The sequence below is a fragment of the Argiope bruennichi genome, chromosome 7 (assembly GCF_947563725.1).
Source record: "Argiope bruennichi chromosome 7, qqArgBrue1.1, whole genome shotgun sequence".
NCBI classification, from domain to species: domain Eukaryota; kingdom Metazoa; phylum Arthropoda; class Arachnida; order Araneae; family Araneidae; genus Argiope; species Argiope bruennichi.
The window spans coordinates 61,234,499-61,249,599 of NC_079157.1; the positions used below are offsets into that span (position 1 = coordinate 61,234,499).

The 15,101-nt window shown below is 27.0% G+C and overlaps 1 protein-coding gene across 2 annotated transcripts in view; it reads right to left on the bottom strand.

Annotated features, from left to right (window-relative positions):
* The window catches only part of LOC129976095 (disintegrin and metalloproteinase domain-containing protein 10-like), a 72,219-nt gene that overhangs the window by 20,242 nt on the left and 36,876 nt on the right, over positions 1-15,101 (bottom strand). For both annotated transcript variants that reach the window (XM_056089474.1, XM_056089475.1), the window contains exons 2-5: positions 4,287-4,425; positions 4,082-4,203; positions 3,106-3,428; positions 951-1,259 (exon numbers count right to left, since the gene is read on the bottom strand). In XM_056089474.1, coding sequence (XP_055945449.1) covers positions 951-1,259; positions 3,106-3,428; positions 4,082-4,203; positions 4,287-4,425 — 893 coding nt within the window. The remainder of the gene's footprint in view (positions 1-950; positions 1,260-3,105; positions 3,429-4,081; positions 4,204-4,286; positions 4,426-15,101) is intronic.

Genomic DNA, 15,101 nt, shown 5'->3' on the forward strand with positions numbered 1-15,101 from the left:
TTCAGTGCCGTTTTTGCTAACATTTTATTCATTACATTTCTTTCAGCAAAAGAATAATTTTTAAAAAGTGCCTTTTTTTTTAATTTAAAAAATTGAATAATAAATGGATTAAAGGACATTTGATTACTTACATTATTTCTCACAACTACAAATGTCCAATATCTGAATTAAATATTGTACAATTATTAATTATTAATATTTAATTGAAAAATATCAAACTAACAAAATAACTATATTTAATAACAATTCATCTCTACTTAGTTTCAATATTCTAAAAAGCATGAATAAATTAATATTCCACGGCAAACCTCATTTCAAGAATGTATTTATATAAAAACTTTTACAGTTTATAAAATGTGCAAACATTTTCTATATAAAGTAGAAAATAATTAGATTAATTCATTGATACAGAAAGAAATCAACTAGGAAATACATGTATTTCCTAGTTGAACAAATTAGAAAAAAAAAAAAAAAAGATAAAACCAGTGCAATGCAGAATTTGAATTTTTCATTATTTTTGTAACGATTTTTTTTTGTTTTACCTTTCAGAATTTATTTCTATCAGTGCCATTTTTTTATTATTTATCATTACTGAAAGAAATCAATGGAATAAAAATTGATAAAATGATTTTTTTTCAGAAATTTCAGATGAGAAATTAATACATTAAAAATTCTAAACAAAAGAGAAGGAAAGGTGATTTATTTATTCAGATTTTAAAATTAAAAAAATAGAATGACATATTTCAAAATGCTGCTTACATCCCCTCCCCCATCCAAAAAAAAAAAAGAACTTTACTAAAAAGATTATTTCTGTTATAGAGTTCATTTCAATGTTTGACGTAGTTAAACGAATAAATTCATTTTATAAAGCTTTCTATAACTTAAAAAAATATATAAAATACTAAGTGAACAATAAAAAATAGATTATTAAATTATTTTAATTTCCTTACCTTTATCCTCTGAACAACAAATTTGATTCCTCGAAAACCATCAAAATCTGTATTTTCATATATATGATTTACAGCTTTGATGTGCTGCGACACTAATGAAGTTATTTCTTCACGAATGTTTGTGTCGGAAAGTTCATAATTTCTAATATGGTCCCATAAAAAAGTGTCTGTTTGAATATATAGTGAACAGGCACGTTTTTCGGTATTTGTTTCTTTCATTGAATATGGAGTGTATTGTTGTGCGTCTCTTGTATAAATATTGTGATAATTTCTAGTGAATGCTGTACTTCTCTTCCTTCGTATCATATTCTAAAAAGATAAAAACAATAACATTTTTAATATAGTGCACTTCTATAGTCTTAAAAACATATCACAAACTTACTTTTAAAACACAAAATTTAAAAAAGAGAAATTTACGGATAAATTAAATTAATAAATATTAAAATGCTATTATTAGTTTCCAAGCAAAAAATTCTTTAACAGACTTCAAAGAAGATTGACTTATTTTTTGGTGGATTTGCCATCCAGAAATGCCAAAATATAATAATAACAATAAAATCTGAGAATAAATAAAAACGCAATAAAAATAAATAAACAGGTCTAATCAATTTATATCTTTTCTATATTTCTTCATTTACAGAAAATCACATAATATCAAAATTATTAGGCCAATTTCAATAATTTAAATTTTAGTTTATTCTTTCAGCAATAATATATTATAAAAACACAAAGAAGTTTCAGAAGAAAAATTCAATCCTCTATTTCAATTAAAAACTAACCTATAAAGTTAAATTCATAGCTAATTATTCAATGGCTTTTCATACAAAATAAAGGGCACACGGGGGAAAAAAATTCAGATCAATTTCTGCTCTAAGTCAATACAACAAAATATAATGATAATATAATCTCAAAAGGCATTTTACAATCATTTTCAATTTCTATAGAGTTTAACAATCTGAAGAATAAAGGAAAATCAGTACTTTTCCATTAAATCAATAGTAAATGTAAATACCAACATATATTTTTTTTTGTTCGTTTTTTAAGTAATTGACAAAATATACACAAATGTGCTTCTTTACTTAGCATATTTGTAAAAATATACAATATAACATATATCCAAATATAACAAATATTGTGAATATCTTATCTATTTTGCCTTCCATTGAGCTAATGGAAAAATACTGAAATTAACTGCATGCCAGTAATTAATCACTAATTTAAAAAATGCCAAAATGTCATGTTTATTGCAACTAGTGATTAATTATCAAAAATGTCTCATGTTCATTTACTGGCTATGTTTGCCAATAGCAAGCAATTAAGGTAATTCTACTTACAAAAAAAATACAAAATTTAAAAAAACTTAAAATTTTGTAATTGAGTAGAGAATAATAAAATGATATTTAAATTAGAAACATGCTTGACAATTAAATTATTATGTCTAGAAGGTGAGCTTAAATGTTTAATTTTGCTATGTTATTACACACCAACATGATGTGTTAATTAAACGATCAAAACTAAAATGTATATCCTCAACAAAAATCCAAGCACAGTAATACAGATAGACTTTTTAGATTAACCTTACTTTGAAGTACATATATCCCAAGGGAAATGCATAGTGAAGAGTTGACATCCACTTTGATTTGATTTGATTTCATATTTCACTTTATATAAATAATGAATGAAATGAACTAAATTGAATTGAATCTCAACAAACTAATTACAAAAATTAAATAACCTCACTGCATGGTCTCCTAGAACCTGCTTGCAAAAGTAATAAATCCGACATATATCACAGGAAATATGTGCTAACAATCATATATATTGTGATGATCATCTAAAAATTTTATCAGAAATTTTAAATTATGCAGTAATTTTTAAATTATTAGAAGGTTGAACACAATATGGTAACCCAATTCATAATCCAAGGACATATACATCAAAATTCATGTTTACACATGATTGATAATCTGAAATTTATTCCAGCTCATTTCAATCTCTGTACCTAGAATTTTACTACTGTATTACCATTATTTAATAATATCATACATACATCATCGCATTGTTCCACTATGTTTAATTTAAATGCTACTTTTTGGAGAATACATCACAACTAAAAGAAAGAAAATTTCAATGCAAGAAATAATTAATTTCTTACTTCATGCTCTTTGGTTTCACTGTCACTTTGCTTCTCAGAATCATCTTTATAACTTTTTCTTTCTTCTGGTACTGCAGATGTGCTGATGTCCTGCATCCACTGCAAGATTTTTCCAGTACCTGCACACCCACCAATGTGATCTTCTCTCTTAGCAGTATAAGGATCACGAACATCGTTCTCAGAATATATGATAGAATGATATGGCTGATCTTTCAGTCCATATTTATGAGTACGTTCTACGTAATATGTTTGATTTCTAGTATGAATTTTGCCTTCAAAAATGCCATTGCGTATAGAACCATACACAACACTGCCCAGTTCATCTATAACAAAACATAAAATGCAATTATAAATTATGTAAACAATAACACTCAATCTAAAAAGAATAAAATCTTAATATTTCATATAAAAATAATTTTTAATTTTTTTAAAAAAATGAGAAAAACAAGTACATTGGTAATTGGTTGAAATTCAGTATGCATAATCTTGCAAGCAAATCTCGCATGGTATTCTGAAATCAGGATTCAGCATGCCAAAATATTGAACATTTATATTTTAATAGTTAATACCACAAAAATATATATTGTTTGCTATTACATTTGAACTATTATATTTAAAGAAATGGCATATTCAAAAAGAGAAAAATTACTAAAACTTTAATTATGCTCAAATTGCATGAACAATTAAGATTTTTGTTTAAATTAAAATGTTTTACAGCTTCAAAAAATACATATAGCAAAACCCAATGAAAAAAGTAGAAAATATGATTAAAAGTACAATTTAAAACATATACTTTTATAAAGATAAAAAAAAAATCTTTTCATGCTTTTTTTTTAACTAAGCACAAATTTTTTATTAATTTTTTTTTCTTTTGATCTTTTTGTTATATATTGTATGAACAATGAAAATTGTATTAAAAAAAGAATAATGAATATCTTAATTGCAAGCATTATACAAAGGAATGATTTAACTATACCTGGCATGTGTCCTTCATACACATGTGACATGTCAAAATCTGGATGTTCTCCATCTGGAGTTTCAACAACAAAATTTTTTGAAAATATTGAAGTATCACGTTTTAAACGTATGTTGAAACGCCTAGAAAAAAAAATATTCAAAAGTTTAAAAAATTTATTAAGATATTTAACATAATAATTATAAATTTAAAATAATTTTCTTACCGCCTCTGAGCATGGAAATTCAAATGAACATATGAATTGGACTCAGCTGATCGCTTGGCACGTAAATGATTATCATGAACTTTCTTTGTATTATAATTTAGAGGTTCATAATACTGTATATATTCATTTAATCTTTGTGCTGAAAATAAAAGAAAATACAATCAGTTAAGAAAGCCTTTAAAATAAATATTTTTTTTTAATTGAAGTATTAATAAAAAAATGTTTAAATGTTTCTTTAAAAGTATAAAAACTTTAACTATGTTTGCTGATTTGAGGGGCAAAGTTCTTAAATTCAAGGTTCTTAATCTCGGGACATAACAGATGATTAGAGTAATAGCATGGCATTAAGATTATATAGTACCGATATATGTACAATAAAATAAAAGTTATAATCCATAAACTTATCTTCCACAAATATTATAATAATAACGAAGTTTAGGCATTGCATATTCAAGTAAAAAAAATACTCTGACAAACAAATAAAAGATTTTTTTATAATTATCTTTTCTTTTTCCTTTTATAGGCAAATTTCATTATAAAAGAATATATAATTTTCTGAGTATATTTAACACATTTTAAGTATTTAAAAAGACATCTGTGTGTTATAATCAGATTTATACAATTCTAACTTTTTCTAATAGATTAATTTCTAATGTTCCCATTTCTACACAATTATTTCATAAAAATAAGAAATACAAACTGCGCAAGAGAAGGTTTATTAAATACCATAACAGGGTTCATTTAAGAAAAAGAGCTAAACTATTTGATTATGTTCCTAATCTATCATTATTAATAAGAAAGCATTTTTTTACAACTTTATCAGACACTCATTTTACCCTCTTTTATTAAAAAGCCATAAAAGTATAAAACACATTTTATTCACTTGATTACCCACAGTAAAGCATATCTATTATACCAGGTGGAATTTGTTCATCATACATCATTAGGCAAAGTATACTTACTTGGCTTTCATCCAGCAGTCAAAACGTAATATTGCTTATAATAAGTCAAAGAAAATATCAAATGATTTGAGTAAGTTCAAAGAGTAAACATAATTTATTATGATACAATAAAAATATTTTTAACACAAAGCAGTTTTGAGTAAAAACAGCGTTTTTTTTTTAAAGGAACTTGATTTAAAATGGAGGCTTACAAGAAGGGGGAATGAAATATTACATGCTTCTTCTGATACAATTTAATTTCAAGCAACTTTCATTGAAATCAGTTCAACAAATATCTCAAAAAGTCTTTCTACTTTAGTAACTTTATTTTTTAAAAAAAAAAGTTTTTTTTTATTTTTTTAAAATAATTATCTAACAGAAGAATGTACTTTGAAAGAAAACTTTGTAATTACACACATAAATATATCATTCCAATGCAGTAAAAAAAATCCTTAACTTTTCAATTCATCTCGGAGCTTATTCTGATGATTTTATACATAACAGAAGGTTATTTTAATTCGATTGTTCTTTCATATTGTAAGTAGATTCTATACATTGTTTGCGAATTTTACTTTATTGATTTACTAAGATGCAAAAAATATGAAATACAATTTTTTCTTTAAACAAATTCTAACTTTATTTTTATTATAGCTTGCATAAAATCTTTTTAAATATAGTTCAGATTACTTCTAGTTGAAAAGTAATTAATCTCACTTTGTGATTTCTTTTTTCTTTTAGCATTTGCATCTCCTTCTAACTAGTTTTTATTATTAAATACTTATAAATATGGAGCTCAAACCTTCATCGGAGATTTTTTGATATTTCAAAGTTTCACTGTCCAGAATAAAACTAATTATACCTACTTTATTATAATATCACTTACTTCAACATAATGTAATAAACGTAAATTGTATTCCATTGCCATTTTTTTTTTTTTTTTTCAAAAATCATGTTGCATTTCTTACATTAAGGAATATTTTCTTGAAGCCCTTTCATTACAAAATTAGCTTGAACTTAAAAAAAAAAAAAAAAAAAAAAAAATTAGCGAAGTATTGAAAACTTTCTCATTCGAAGAAAAAAAAGCATGGAAAGTATGACATTCTGTGATTAATACTGCTTAAACACTTTCACTGGATCCACTATGCATTTATTCTGAAAGTATTGCGAAGCTTTTCAGCTAATTATCAATGCAACGAAGCCTAGGAAGCAGGAAATGCTACTATCATATAAGTAGGAAATTAAAATATGCACGAGCTTGATAACAAATTTGAATAATGGGAGAATAATTTATCACATGATAAATTATTCTTCAAAACTAATGAAAAATAGAACTTCAATGAAGAGAAAAAGTTCTTCTAGACTTATTAAAATAGCTGAAGTAACGGTAAGTAAATATTCATTAAATGCAAATAAAGAAAACTTCTGAACAAATATTAACGCAGTCAATGAAGCAGAAAGAAAAAGAACTCTACTACAACTACGACACTGGCAATCGTCTGCTATTAAAAAATTCCAAAATTAAAACTTCCATGTTTAAGTATTGTCGCAAAGTTTTCACCACTTCTATTTTTAGCTTTGCATGCACATTTAGATAGCAAAACATTATAAAAATTTCTTCCTCTGAATTACTCAAGCATTATAGAAGATATTAATAAACCATTTGCTGTTTCATTGTCTTCTAATATACCAACAGAGAACATTTATCATACTGCATAATTTGTAAGCTTTTATCGTCTTTCGTAGTCGAATACTTTAATAATATCCTAATAAATAATTCATTGATAAGAACAGAATATTTAATTAATAAAAAATTATTATTCATTAAATATCCATTTGTCTTAATACAATCTATAATATACAAACAAAATAAAAATCGTGCATCGATTAACCGATCTTGCAAATGCAAACAAAATGGCAGAAAAAATAATCTTATTATAATGGGAACGTGTATCCATACCATGCTTTAAGAATTCTTTACAAAGGACTTGAAGATTTAAAAGACCATTAAAACAACGAATAACAGAATTATTATTCTTTTTTAAACTCATTTAGCGTTAATCCGTTTGAGACAATTTTATGCATATTGTCAGGTTAAATAAAAAACAGGTTCTGCAATGTGACCTTTTCAAAAGTAAAAAAAGAATTTCCTCTACCTAAGATGAACCATGTTTCACGAAATAAGAATGTAACCATAAAAATGACGTGATCCTAGGAAGTGCAAGCTGTTCCGATTCACCAACCAAACAAAAAATAAAATGAAATCGAATACAGAACAAAGTCGTATTATACCTCGAATAGAAAGCAAAGGGCGAAAAAAATACGGAAGCCGTCAGCAATAGCTTATACTAGTTTGACAGGAGAATTGTAGGGTGTACTTTTAGGACTAAAATTGCAAGCGGGGCGGTAAATTGGTTCATTTCCGAGAATATGGGCGATAAATTGAAAAAAAATATGCCTGAAAAGCATAAAAACGAATTAGAATTCAAAAGGAGGGAATGACTTTTTTTTAAATCAAAAACTTATATGGTTTATCTTCCGCTTAATAAAAGAATCTAACTGAAGTTAATGCATATATATATATAAACAAAATATTTTAACATCCTTTTATTGTTTTCTTTTGGTCACTTCCTACAATATTGATTAAATACTTTTCGTACGATGACCCTTGATATGTGATAACTTTTTCAAAGCAGACCAAGTCCTTCAAAGCACCAAACATGTAAGAATTAAATGCGTGCTAAAGAAATATGAAATTTCTAAACATAATACAGAATCTTGTATCAAGAATGAAGACCGGAATACCGATTCGAAATTCATTTCAATTTCAGATACAATTTTAGTAAAGCAGCGCTTGTAATTGATTAATTCATCTTTAAATTATAAAATTTCGCATAGAGTGGTTCTAAACATTTCTATAAAATAAATTAAAATCGATACTTATAAAATAAAAAGGTCACAAGAAGCTAGTTCGATATTACTCAAAAATTATTTGATTTCAAAATAAAAATATGGAGAAAAAAAACTCTGAGTGCCTAGAATAATATTTTTTAAAAAATTGCATTATCCTTAGTGTAAATATTTTGGTATTTTGTAACATCCTTTTTTTAACAGGAAAATTTCTTTTGCATTTTAATCCATCATAGCAAAACAATTAAATGTACATTTTAACAAATGCCAAGAAAGAAAGGTTTCATTTCAGAAATTTTTTTAGCTTGTACAGGTACACAATGATTCAATTTATTAATGCCCAGAAAATAAACCACAAAGCCCAAACATGAATTAACTATCGCATATTTTCCCCCTTCAATAATAACCAGAAGCAAGATACTGAATGTTTCATTTGGTGATAGCATTTTTTTTTTTTTTTTTTTTTTTTTTTTTTTCAAAAAACTTAACATTATTTCAGAAATATTTCCAAATGCAAATCAACAAAATTTTATAATAAACTTTTCCTATTATAGATTCTGGCGGTGTGTTTAATTTCTTTTAACAAGAATAAGACTTCAAACATTTTTTACAAACTGAAAAATCCACAGATCGTAATCCACCCTTCCAGAATTTTCTGCTTTTCATGCTTTTGTGATTTCTACCTCCAGATCTTTCAAGAAAAAATTGTTTTCCTTTTTAACATAGATAAAAAAATTTTATATTTATTATTTTCTCCGTTTCAGTCTTTAATTCTTAATGATATTTATCGTAACTTTAAAAAAAAAAACGTAAAATATAACCTAGTCTAGGAATTTAATGTAATCACGCCGGTGCTGCGATGCCATACCTATGAAATCGGCTGACTTTTTTAATTTACGTTCATATTCAAAACAATCATAAAATTTAACCATAACTTTGTATTAATATCCAAAATCTGTGCTAAAATTATTATTGCAAATATTCTAATTTGTGCACAATCTATATTTTTCATATTCTGCTAAAATATTTAATTTCATGTATTAATTGATAATTAAAGAACGCCAAAACTATTGAAATATTCGATTGTCATCGAGAACCACTAACTGTATAAAATTTCAAAACTCTAGTACATGAGAAAGTGAATGAAAGTGAACAATTAAAATATGAAAACCGTGAAGTTAAGTAAAAGCTTTTAATAAAATGTAAAAAAGAAAAAGGAAATACTGTTTGTGCAAATTTAAAATTTTCGACTATAACTGGGATAGCTAACGTCAATTATGGTCTTATAGCTGTTGTTTTTTTTTAACAGTTTAGTAATTATCTCTTGAAAACTAAATTTAAAAATAAGTAAAATTTCAAATAAATTCAAACGACATAAAAAATTTTAACATTTAATTCTTTAACTGTGGTAATTATTCTATTATCTAATTAAATGGCACCTTCTTTCTTTGTTGTTAAGTTGTCTTACTGAATCAGCTAGAACGCTCAGTTGTTTGTCGAGTCAAAACATCCAAAAGCGACTTAATTTTAGATTAGGAATTTAAATATATGATAATCCGAAGACGAAGAATCTCCAAGTACAACAATTAAGAGTTTAAAACAAGACTTGCATCTGTTTACCAATAAATGAAGTTCAAACAGGAAATTAGTAAGCATGGCAAGATCTTTCTTATTCTGAAACTGTAAGGCCAAGGTCGCCATTTTGACATTTCTTCGGATAAATTTAAAACATTTGGCTTTTTTTTTTTTTTTTTTTTTTTTTTTTTTGTCAAAATATGGCCTTAGAATTTTCATTTGATCTTAAACTTATTTTTTTGGCTATATTTTCCGTCGTCATTTTCAAAAATAATATATATATATATATATATATTTAAGTAATCCCCCTGTTCCTCACAGACTTTTGATAAACACATCAAATAAATCGCAGATTATACATAGTAATTGCTTTCAAAACAAGATTATTGTTCCCTTCGGAAGTCGAACAACTTCCTACTTTGCTAGGAAGTTGTTTGACTGACTTAGAAAGTTATTATCAGTGTATATATATAATACCAGACTGTTCAGAGCAAAACAGGGTTGGAGTGGATTTCAGAATTACCATCTCATTTTCTTTTTTTAATGTAGCAGTTGTTGATAAAATAAAAACGCAAATTAGCAAGAAAAAATTATCCATTTTTTTAGATGTTCAACGAATCTCCATATCAAAAGTTGAGAAGCGAACGTTTTAATGGTAGTTTTAAAATAGCATAGTAATTTTTTTAATTAAAAAAAAACCTTCAAAAACGCATAAACGAAAAACAAATATAAAAATGCACAATGTTTTGTACATGAAAATAAGTTTTAAAAAAATCAGAACCTTGGAATTTCTATCATTTTTAGAAAACCTTTAATATTATGCAACTATATTAATATTAACAAAATTTACGTTAGTTTGCTTTTATTTTAAGATTGTGAAATCAATTTTTGCATATTATAATCAAATTGAAAAATAACAAAAATCGTAGATAACAAAAAATATATAAATTTCCAATGCACAGAAATATATAATACAAATCATCTATTATTCCCTAACCAAAAACAATTATACATAAGTCATTCTTCATAATTAAATTAATATTGAATATTACATTATCACAGATATTTACTAATAAAAATTTACAGATATCTTGAAAAAATTACGTTCAGTTGAGGAATAATGCTGTAAATCTTAAAAAATTTGCAATCAGGAAGAAATCGAAAATAATGAATTTTAATCTTGTTATATTTCTTTAAGGTGAAGAGGGATTGAATTAGGAACTTAGATATATTTTAGGCAAATTCAATTCATGATGGATATTAGAAAAATGCAACTCATAGAGTTGCTCAATCACCCGGGAACATACAAAAAAGTTCATAACGCAAACCACTGCTTTTATAAATCTCCTTCTTTTAGCTTGATTCAATAGCTATAAAAAGGTTCAATGCTTGATTCAATAGCTATAAAGAGGATAAAAAAAAGTAAAAAAAAAGACCGGACTTAGTATTTTTAGGTGCCCTTGTATTTGAAATTAAATAGCGTGAAACAGACTTATCATATATATGTAATTTGTAAAGAAAATCGAACTAAATTTTATTTTTGAACAAAGGAATCTAATGATTATTTGAAATATTTCGCTAAAACTATTTTAAAATAATATTCACTTTCCTTCAACCGGATAAAAAAAAATATCTGCAGGCAAATTACAAACATATATCAAGCAGTAACAGAAAGTTTGGAATATATCCATTACCTGCTATTTTTTGTACACAAAGGAAAAAGTACTGCAAACGTCAAAAATTTCGAATTCGAGATTTTGACTAATCTCCTGGTTTCTAACTTCCCCGAGGCGAAAAACTAATTTTTGACATTATGTTCGTCTATCTATGAGTACGATTTAGCAACAATGCTTTGAGCTTGATGGATGAAATTTGCTGTATGGTATTTACGCGAAATTTATAAATTTCTATCGAATTTTAAACAAAATTTCAAAGGAAGGAATCTAAATGGATAAAATTTATTAAATAGATATCATATCTTAAGTACAGACATGTATCCATTTTGGAACCATATCTGTCGAAGAGCCGACAGACCAAAAGGTCAACTTAAATGACGTAATTACTGAAAGAAAGTAAGAGCTGCCAATAATTTCGAGGAAAAATAAAATGAATCGGCTTTTTTTTTTTTAAAGTGCAGACTTCAAATCATCGATCTTTACTACAATCCAGCAATAAAAAAAATGTAAATGCAATATGAAATTCATGACCCCATAACTAATTTTTACTCATGCTTAGCTCCATTCCAAGACATTAATGGGGGGGGGGGGGGGCGAATTGCTAGATGCAAAAGCAGAAGTTGCGATTTCGCATCGGCAGGGATATTTTTAAACTCTCTACCCAGCGTTACACACGACGTTGAAAAATTATATATATTGATTCATAATCTAAAGAACGAAATAAATTCGCAATGAGAAAATATTTCATCGGTATATAGAAATGCGAAATCATTGAAAAAGTTCGCCTATGCATATTTTCGATTCATGGAAGCTCGCTATACGATATTCAGTACTTCCTTGGTGAAAAGTAGCAAGTTACACTCGTCAAGCGCCTGAAGTTAATATTAAATATGATAGTTTAAAATTTTTAGTGCACTGAATCCGGCAATATTGCATCCCCTTGTATAAATATCAGAGATCATTTATCACTTTTTGTTTATCATTAGGTACGACGGCCAAATTTTGTCAGTCGGATTTCCTTCTCGTAAATATTGTGACCGTTGGTAAATATATATTTTTATTAAGGGAAAATGTATTGTGAAATAAATATTAAAAGGAATAATAGTAGGTAATGCAAGATTTCGAAGTTCAAGATGGTTGAAACGATGATGAAGAATCAGAATTTTTCAATTCAGAAGAAAAGAAAACCAACTAAAATGTGCAATATGAGCTGCTTTTGATAATCCACAATTAATTACAATTCTATGCAAATCAATAACAATTTTAATTAACAATGTATAAGAAATAATAAAATAAAACTTGTTATTTTGCAATTAAACGTTTATTTTATGCACACTATTTCATTATTAAAAATTGTATCGTAAGGGATTAGTAGAATATTTATTGAAGTTTATAATGCATTCATCTTTAAGCTTTGAAAAATAATTTTTAATTACTTTTTCTTTGTCTTTACTAAATCATTTACTCTTGTCATTTTCTATATTTTCATTTATGTCGGAATATTTTTGCATATTTATCGTACATTTTTTTTCTCCCCCACCCATCCCTTTCATTCCATTTTCTAACATAAATATTCATTAAAGACGAGCTTCGGCTTTAATCCGATGTTTAATAAAGTTTCAGTTTAAACTGCAACTCAATTAAAAATTTCTCTTTGTTAGCTCTTTTTAATAAAAGTTAACGTTTTTTTCTTTCATTTCGAGCAGAGGCTAATTTCAAACAAGCAGCTAAACCGAACTGATAAACGTTTCCTCAACAAACAAACGTCAGCCAGCAGCAATCACATCCGATAAAAATTCACCGCTATTCCGCAACGCTCAAAATAACCAGGATGACCTAAAAAATTTAATTGGAAGGACAAAGGCACAGTATCGCCGAAGAGCTCATGCACTAAAATAATGCAACACAAATGCTTATGAACTTCATAAAATGCGCAATTAAATTTATAAATATTTCGCTTGAATAGGATGTTTTCGTTAAGCTGCCTTATCTCAATTTTAAATTCACCTTACTACAATAACTTATATTGAGCCTGAAAATAGCTTAAGCACAATGCAATTTCAAGCAACAAATAAAATTTAAAAAAAAAAATCCTAAATAAGTGTGAATTTATTTTATAGCAAAACAACAACATAAAAACAATATTAAATTATTTTAAATCGGGGAATAAAATTTCTATCTAGAGTCTGCTTTTATAAATTTTTATTTAGATATACATATAATTTTAACATAACTAATCTACACTTATATAAAGCTCAATATGTGTGTGTGTGTGTGTGTGTGTGTGTGTGTGTGTGTGTGTGTGTGTGTGTGTGTGTGTGTGTGTGTGTGTGTGTGTGTGTGTGTGTGTGTGTGTGTGCGTGTGCGTGTGTGCGTGTGTGTGTGTGCGTGCGTGCGTGTGCGTGTTGGCGCTCTACAGGCCAGACCGTTCGACCTACAGCTACCAAATTTGGCACATGCATACCTTGGAGGTCGGGAATGTGCACCTAGGGTCCCTTTTTTTTTGAATTTTTAATTAGAATTTTAATTATTAATTAAAAACTAACTTTCCCACCAAAATATGTATCTTTGAATATGTATCTATATAATCAGCTGAAGACCTTTATAATATTATGAGTGAATTATATGACTATTAAAATTTGAAGTTTTAAAATATTTTAATGAAGAAGCAATTAAAATGGGAGTTCCATAAAATATTTAATTATTAAAATTTTAACGTACATTAAGATTTGGCGACCCGGTCGGTTCGCCAAAGGCGGCTAGTAAATAATATAATCAGTGGTAGAACACCGCAGTAAATTTCGCGTACAAAAAAAAAACAGTCCAAATGAATATTTTCCATATTTTAGTTAAACACTGACGGAAAGAGAAGTGGTGGCCTTTTTTGCTATATCAGGTTGTCAACTGTGTTTTTATTTTTTCGTACACAAAGTGTACAAGGAGAAAATAAGTACTATAATCGTAAAAAAAAAGAAAAAAAAAAAAAAAAAAAAGAGAGAGAGAGAGAGAGATTTTTATGAATCGCCACGTTTCAAACTTCCCCAAGCCCGAAAAACACATTTTTGGAATTTTGTATGAGAACATAATAACTGAAAAGTTCCGAGATGGATAAAATTTGGTATATGCACTTTAAACAAAATTTAGAAATTTCTATTAAATTTTAAACAAAATTCAATCAGAGTAAGTCTGTTCATCCGGTTGTACAAAAAAAGTGAGCATTTAAAAAAAGAAAAGAACCACATAAATAAAATTTGGTACACAGATTCATCATCACAAATGTAGATCTGTAACTGCACCCGTCGAGAAATTCACCATTTCGCATGCATTTCAATACACTATAAATGTAATTTGGTATGTGACCTTGCGACTACAGTTGTAGTTCTATATCAGATTTAACTTCAATCTGCCGGAAAAAACGCGTCAAAAATATATGTTCTATTTTCTGGTATATATGTCAACGATAAGACCGGTCTTTCGTTATTATTGTTCGCCAATGGGATTTAGTAGATACACGATTTTCTTTATTATACTTTGAGTACTTGTGGCGTTCACGGCTTTACCCAAAATCCGCAATTTTTATATAAAACGATAGGACACTTTTATTAAAGGTTAAAAGCAAAACTTTCGCTATGGCCACTCTTGTGGATTCTATGAGTAATTCCAATAACATATTGATATATATATTAAAAAATAATGTTGCAAATATTTTTGTAAAA